The sequence below is a fragment of the Myotis davidii genome, unplaced genomic scaffold (assembly GCF_000327345.1).
Source record: "Myotis davidii unplaced genomic scaffold, ASM32734v1 scaffold235, whole genome shotgun sequence".
Lineage (NCBI taxonomy): Eukaryota > Metazoa > Chordata > Mammalia > Chiroptera > Vespertilionidae > Myotis > Myotis davidii.
The window spans coordinates 2,613,321-2,621,476 of NW_006287462.1; the positions used below are offsets into that span (position 1 = coordinate 2,613,321).

At 49.0% G+C, this 8,156-nt stretch overlaps 1 protein-coding gene across 1 annotated transcript in view; it reads left to right on the forward strand.

Moving 5' to 3' along the window:
- TBC1D1 (TBC1 domain family member 1) overlaps window positions 1–8,156 on the forward strand; it is a 205,435-nt gene that overhangs the window by 134,672 nt on the left and 62,607 nt on the right. The window contains exons 12-14 of the mRNA XM_006759336.2: window positions 975–1,133; window positions 1,931–2,050; window positions 3,155–3,294. Of these exons, the coding sequence (XP_006759399.2) occupies window positions 975–1,133; window positions 1,931–2,050; window positions 3,155–3,294 (419 nt within the window). The remainder of the gene's footprint in view (window positions 1–974; window positions 1,134–1,930; window positions 2,051–3,154; window positions 3,295–8,156) is intronic.

Sequence of the window (8,156 nt, forward strand, 5' to 3'; positions counted from 1 at the left end):
GAGGTGGGGGTTGGGGGTTGAAATGTTCCCAGTGAAGAGGTGACGGCATGGACAGTCCTGAGACAATGTAGCAGGGCCTCTCGGCTTTGTCTTCAGGCAGCCATTGAAAGCAGTTGGGGCAATTCTTTGGAATTTGCTGGATAACCAGGATCCCCAAGCAGGACACACTGCAGAAGCTAATATCTGATAATACGACATTGTAGAGACAACACGGTTGGAGGCCTTATGAGGGTCTTGTCACGTGTCTTAAAGCTCTGTACTCACACTGGGGCCTTTTCTTCTACCTCTCCACTGGGTTGCCACACTCAGTCCTGGCATTTTCAATGCGAATGCAAACGTTCCTGTCTAGAGAGGTCTCGGTCTCTGCCTAATAAGCCTGGTGTTGCACACAAGGCAGAGGTGGGGGGATCAGTGTCCCTGACAGCGCATTCCCCTCCTCCCCTGGGAATGCAGCTTCCTGATGGGTCATGCCGGACATAGTGGCTGAGAGACATGGGGGGAGGGGGAAATGTCCTCCCCCCCACCTCCTCCTTCTCCCTCCCCTCCTCTCCCCCTCTCTCCCCTACCTATTGCACGTTCCGCACCCTGTAAGAACTCTTCTTATTTATGTCCAGGAAATGAGACATTCATATTCAAGGCAGGTTATTGTTCATTTTTAAGAGAGATGTATTTTTAAAACTCTGGAATTTGGTTTGCTTTTCTTTGCTTTTGTTTCAATTGAAATTTTTTTCCTGTCTGTTCCTAAAAAGGGGATAGAGGAAACAGTACTATTGGTTGTGGAGACATGTGGGAAATGATCAAGGGTGACCTTTCACAATACTCTTTGTTTTACTAAAAACCACCTTTGCCACTGAGAGTCGGGATGCAGAAGCGAAGTGAGACACGGCCCTCTTGCCCCTCTGTCGTGCCCCCCTAGTCCCCTTGGCCCCCCTCTGCCTCTAAACCCCAGTGCTTTCTCTCTACTTGCTATTTAGTGGGAATCATCCACCTGTTGGCGAGTCTAAAAGTTGCTCAGGTCCTTCAGTTCCTGCTCCTCCACCTCGTCTTAACCCCTCCGACTCCTCACCAAATTTTTTTAAGTCCTTAAAACATAACACGAGTGGAGAACAAAGTGGGAATGCCGTGCCTAAGAGGTGAGCGCACTCGCATGGCAAGTTCAGTGTCGTTTGTCTTCCGGGGAGGTTCGCACCGAGAGGATGTGCTGCATGGAGGGGATCCGGGCCACGAGTGTGTGTGTGTGTGTGTGGTTTTATTATTTTCATTATTTTCAGTCTATCATTCGAACTGACTTAATTTTACTATTGATTAATTTTCTCAAAATTAAATTTTTTTCTAAATTTTAATTTCCTCAAAAGGTCTTGATGGCAAGCCATTTGTATATACTTACTGTCACATTCCCCTGCCCCAATACACACACACACACACACGCACACACGTTAACAACACGTGTTTGACCTTAGACACTGCAGTTTGTGCCACATGAGAAACACCCTCATTAATTTTTCCAGTTTGAAAGAAAGAGTCATTTTGGAAGATGGACTGATTTTTTTGGTGGTTTTGTTTTTCCCTTATTCTGGTAAGAGCGCTTATCAGGAGATCGGCACTCTTAACAAGTGTTTAAAGGGCCGCACACCGTATTGTTAACCCCAGGCACCGTGTTGCATGGCAGCTCTCGGAATTCATTCATCTCGCATAACTAAATGGACTGATGCTTTTAAATTAACTCATTGGTTCCATTCATTTAAAATGGAATTTTATTAACTGAAAAATTCAAGTTCAATCTCACTTGTAAGCTATTTTTAATTTCCCACCTGGTTTACTTTCTCTTAGCATTAGAACTAAAATGTTGCTTTAATTTTGAAGCTGGTGTTTTACACTTTGTCTGTTTGTATTTCTTTATCCTGAACTCTTTTTCCAACCGAACTCTCAGCATCTCCTACCGCAATGCCCTGCGGAGAAAACTCCACTCTTCCTCCTCTGTGCCAAATTTCCTAAAATTTCTGGCTCCTGTAGATGAAAATAACACCTCTGACTTTATGAGCACAAAAAGGTAGGGCTTCCTTTAGCTGTTTCAAGCCTGGGTGGAGTGTTGAACTGTTAGACATACAGGGATTTTCAGCTGTTCTTTTGCCATTTGAAAAGTCATTTTAGCTAAATCTTACTGTATCTTCTTTCTTATACTTTTTTTTCTTACTGAATGTCATTTTAAAAAATGTACTGTCAACCTCTTCTAATTTTGACGAGGATTCGATTATTAATATGCTGCTGTTTTCAGAAGATTCAAGAAGGTCTTACTCAGTTCTCTAAGTGACATTGGAGCTGTGGGTAGTGAGCGTGTGGCTGGGTGTCCGATCTGTAGGTGCCCGTGATTGCACAGTTGTGGGTATGTACACGGGCTGGCAAAAGTAGGCTTACAGTTGAGGGTGCACGAAACACAGTTTATTTTGTAAGATTATTTATTAATGATTGTACTATTTTCCAGACGAGCAAATGTAAGCCTACTTTTGCCCACCTCTGTATATGTACACACACTCAGGTGTAGATTATAAGGGCTTCCTTCCCCAAGTTGTCCTGCGAATAAGAAGCATGTTAATGACTCGATGCTAGTTATGTATATTGATAAATGTACTGTGTTTTGTAGTTTTAAAAATATAAAAGTTAAGTCAGTAGTCATCAGCAAGTGACCGGGTAATTATACTGCCTTGGCGGTTCTATGTGATTTAACTTGTATTTTGTGTGATGACCTGTGGAGGCGCAGGCCTGTGCTGTGAAAATACTCCCACAGGCAGACCAGCGGGGAGTGTGGCCCTGGTGACAGCGCCCCCTGTAGGCAGTTCCTCTGCATAATGAAGTGGCGCCCAGAGAGGCCCAGCTGGAAGCTAGGATTCCTGGAGGGTATTTCTGAATCTCTTTACCATGGAAATAAATGAGGGGCATGTCCTCTCGCCCTTTATGCAGAGCCTCCTGAAAGAAAGCAGCGCGCAGGAGTGATGGCCCACTCTGCGCTGGACTTAACTTCTGCAAGGATCTAATTGTATTTCCTTAGGCAAAGATAGTTGATATTATAATGTGTTGTTTAAAAGACAAAAACATGAGCTAAAATACCTGTTTCTAGCTCCTCACCAGTCATAAATCGATTCTCTTGTAATTTTAGGGACGTGGACGCCAAAGCCCACCATCTCGACGACCCCAGCGGGACGCCTGTGAAGACGCGGAGACACTCGTGGAGGCAGCAGATATTCCTCCGCGTGGCGACCCCGCAGAAAGCGAGCGACTCGCCCAGCAGATACGAAGGTGAGGCCCGCCCCTGAAACAAAGCTGCTAGATTCTGGCGCGGGTTCTGCCTGTTGCCCAAGTGCACCGGCGGGAGAAGAGCTGACACGGGGTTTCCAGGCAGAATCTCCCCTGGTTCTAAAGCTCCCCCGGTCAGAAGCTCAAATACAGTGCTTGTCGCTATGTTCAGAGGTCCTGCAGCAGCTGCCAACACCTTGGTGGCACCTCTGCCCTGGCCCGTTTGGCTCAGTGGATAGAGCGTGGGCCCCTGGACTAAAGGCTTGAGGTTCGATTCCGTCAAGGGCAGTACCTGGCCGAGGGGGGAGGGGGGTACTTCGAGGTGGGGGTTGCTGGAGGGGGTCAGCGAAGCGAATGTTTTCAGCTCTTACCTCAGCCCCCAACACGGGGGCGCCATAGAGCCCCCCTCTGCAGCCCCTTCCTGCGGGGCCGGGGGTGGGGGTGGGGGTGCGCGATGGTGCTGGAGGTGGAGGGGTGTGGACAGAGTTGGGAGTGTGCGGGGAGGGACCGAGGAAAGCCCTGGAGGGGGAACCGAACTGTGATTTGTGGCTGAAACAGCGGAACAGGAGTAGCACCTGGAGTTTCGATGTTTGAAAGTGGCGCCCAGCACAGCATCGCTGGGTGGAGGTGTGATGGTGTATTAATGCATCTGGATGTGTACCTGTCATGGCAGTGCGCCGGCGATGCTTGGCTTGGCAGCGGCCGGGAATGTACCAGCGCCAGGACGACTGTGCGAGGCAGCCGCCCCATTCCCGAACAGACCTGAGTTCTCAAACGCACTTTCTCAGACTGAGCCAGGTCCTGCCCGGGGTCCCCCGCCCTCCTGCCCTGGTCTCTGCAGCCACACGGAGTGCAGATGCTGCCTTCTACTTCCCGGACTTCAGATGGCGAGGGTCCTGGAGTAGCTGCTTCCTTTAGAGCTGCTCTAGGGACTCCTCTTGTCAAAGGCCTGTCCTCTGGGCACACCATCCCTGCTGTCCCCGTGGGACCTGCCCCAATGCACTCCGCGGTCTCCAGCCTCACAGGGAGCCTCTCCCCTACACCGAGGGCCACTGTTCTCTCAAGGCAGGGCCCTGCATAACCTCTCTCGCTCTAAGTAATTATCCCCCATTCTTTTTAAAATTATATATTTTTATTTATGTATTTATTTCCCTCAGTGGAGGGTGTTTTTTCCATTGCTTTTCAGAGAGAGTGGAAAGGAGGTAGGGGGAGAGAGAGAGAAACATCCATGTGAGAGAGACGTCGATTGGTTGCCTTTCACATGTGCCCTGACAAGGGGTGGGGAGTGAACCCGCAACCCAGGTTCATGCCCTCGACCGGGAATCGAACCTGAGACCCTTCAGTGCCCACTCTGACACTCTAATCACTGGTCCGCACCGGCCAGGCCTGTCTCCCATTCTTGACTCCTACAGTATGTTGTCCCTTTGGCCATGAACTCATTGATAAAGTAGACTGATTTCTAGCTGCACTTGAGAAAGGGTTTGTAAAAAGCTTTCCCCCAAACAGTTGGTACCGGTGAAGTGTTGCAGCATTGGTTTGGCCAGTTCGGTTGGGATGGTTTTGAAGTGTGATTCTGGTGACCGGTGTGTGTAACAGCTGGGTAACCTTGACGAGCCGTGCCTTCTGTGTCCTTCAGTGATTGATAGAAGGGCCGAACACGACAGGGCCACGTGCAGGTACCGCTGCCGCCGTTCCTAGTCCGTAATCATCACCGACGCTTCATGCCCAGCCTCCTCAGCGACGGCCAGGACGGGGTCCTGAGCCGGCCCGGGTGCATGTGGCCAGTCCTGATACATCACCCACCTCTCCTCTGACCAGGTCTCCTGCTGGGCCCCACACTCTCTCCACACGCGCTGCTACTGCGCTTCCTCTCCCCGTGTGCCCGTGACTAACTGCCTCACTCGCTTCACGTCATTGCTTAAAATCACCTTTTCAAAAACCTGCCTGGTTTCCCCCCCTCCCACCACCAGACATTCCCGTCTCCTTATCCTGAGTTCTCTCCCAGCACTGACCCCCGTGTAACAGACTCCAGCAGTTCCTGACTCATTATCTTCGCCGTCATGCTCCTCCTGTCAGCACAGGTTTTATGACTTTTCAAGGAGGCGAGTAATTGCTCAGATTCCTACACACTTAATATTGTTCATGGTGATTTCCTAACTCCCTCCTCATTCTCCTGTTTCTCTCTAGGCCAGTGGTCGGCAAACTGCGGCTCGCGAGCCACATGCGGCTCTTTGGCCCCTTGAGTGTGGCTCTTCCTAAGCCTTAGGAGTACCCTAATTAAGTTAATAACAGTGTACCTACCTATATAGTTTAAGTTTAAAAAATTTGGCTCTCAAAAGAAATTTCAATCGTTGTACTGTTGATATTTGCCTCTGTTGACTAATGAGTTTGCCGAGCACTGGTCTAGGCACTTGTCCCTTCTGCTCTCTTATTAAAATTAAAATATGCTGTCTGAATGTTTTTATTATATCGTAGGTACTCTGTGTATGAGAGAGAGAGAGAGGAGAGAGAATAAACGCATTTAAGGCTAAGTGCGCATGATTATGATAATCACTTATTATGACCTCATTTGTGGAAGTGCTTTATAGGAATTATTTCCTTTAATTCCCAGTCAGCTTTATGGCGGTTGGCATTTTTATTACACCATTTGCAGATGTAGGACCTGAGTGGTGGAGTGGCCTCCATCACTGTCCCCAAACCACAGGACGAGCGGGTGACAGGCAGGACTGGAGCTCGTGGGTCCGCATCCCAGAGCTCACGCTCTGAACCGCACGCAGACCGGGGCTGCGGCCAGAGATGACCGAGTCACCCCCCGGGGGTGGCCCTGCGTGTATGTCCTGCGATGGCCTCTTTCCCACTGGAGGTCCCCTGTGAGCATCTGTGTCGGGCGTGTATGCTCAGTCTACCCACCGTCTCCTGTTGGCCCGGCACCGATACATTTCGGAGCATTTAAGTGTGTGGACTTGGCTTCAGGCATGTTAGCATTGGGATTGGAGGATGAGTTCCTAATATCTATCTGTGAGTTTTCTTCTCCCAAAGCAGACACCTTTGCCCTCTGTCACTGTCTGCTCCCCATGTTTAAGGCGCAGGAACTTCCACTGTGGTCGGGATAGGCATGGACCCACACCGGGCATGTTGCCTTAGCGGTTAGACCAGTGGTCGGCAAACAGCGGCTCGCGAGCCACATGCGGCTCTTTGGCCCCTTAAGTGTGGCTCTTCCACAAAATACCATGTGCGGGTGCACATGTACAGTGCGATTGAATACCTCAATCAGATTGAGGACGTTTTTAGCAAAGGCCAGCCTAGGAGTGCCCTAATTAAGTTAATAACAATGTACCTACCTATATAGTTTAAGTTTAAAAAATTTGGCTCTCAAAAGAAATTTCAATCGTTGTACCATTGATATTTGGCTCTGTTGACTAATGAGTTTGCCGACCACTGGGCTAGACCCACGGGCAGCCCGGGACGCTGTGGGTCCGGGTGGTCAGAGGGTCGCCACTTCTAACAGGCTCCCCGTGACGCTGTGCAGGCTGAGCAGCCAGGGCTGAGGACAAGTGGCCACGTATCTCCAGCCCAGACCTTCTCATCCTGGCGCGACTCCTCTGTGCACCTCTCTGCCTCTGGGCTCACTCTGGATGAGCCAGGGAGCCACCATGTGTCACAGATGAGGGACTCAAATAAATCTGGGTCATAGTGACATTTTCGAGAAGATTTGTGCTGCCTGGAGAAGCAGTTAGTCTGGTTGGGAAAATACAGTAAAAACAACAACAAAACATCTGGTGACAGGGACCCAGAAGAATCTGAGAATGTGCCCAGCGAAACCAAGCACTGGGGCTCTGCCTCTTTCCTGTCTATTTCCTGGAGATGCTCTGTCCCTGGGGTGGCACCAAGGGCTCGGGGTGTGCGGCGTTTGTTTTCCAAGCTGCGGGTTCTGACTGAATTGTCAGGCCTGCAAAAAAAATGCTGCAAATCAACTTCTGACTAGATATTTGCTAGTAGAAACACTGCACAGTTGTTCCTCCTAGTGTATCATACAAAAGATAATTCTTTTTTGTTAAGAAATAAATGGGATGGAGGGAGGTCCTTTTATTTACCTCTGTGTGCCAAGGAGCAATGTTAGTCCTAGTCCAGTACCCTTCATTTCAGCATTGGCTGTTACATTGTGCATTTACAGGTTTCACCAGCGGTAGAAGTGTTCAGGCTTTAGGTGTCTTGTTAAAAGAAAAAAGAAAAACCCATCCGATATAAGTGAGATTTATGGATCTGAACCCCATTGCATAAGCAAATAGTCGAGTGAAACTGAAGTTCTCAGGGTGTTTGTGTTGTGAGTAGAGCTGTGTCAATATGCCTAATTTATGATAAGGCCAGGTCTGTTGGGTTAGACAGTAGATGTAAGTGGTACCGGCAGAACTAGGGACTACAGCCTGAACCTGTAGGATGACTTTTATATTGTCGTGGAAATGCAGACACGGCTCTTGGACAGTGACTTGTGTCATGCATAGCCAAACTTCCATGAGTTTATATGCCACTGGGAAATTTTAGTGGATGATATAAGCAGAATAGCGCCCAGTAAAACTTTACTGGGAAATTGAAACCTCATAGTGACACCTTCTGTGTTGATCCAGAGTTCTCAGCTTCCACTGTGCACCGAAGTCAGGTGGTGGGTTTTTCAAATGCGGCTGCCCCTGCCCTCTGGTTCTCTGCCTCGCTGAGTTATTTGGTTAGGGACAAGGCCTGGGCATGAATTCTTTCTTTTCTGTTTTTATATATATTGATTTTAGAGAGGAAGGGAGAGGGAAAGATAGAAACATCAATGATGAGAGAGAATCATTGACCGGCTGCCTCCTGCACGTCCCCCACTGGGA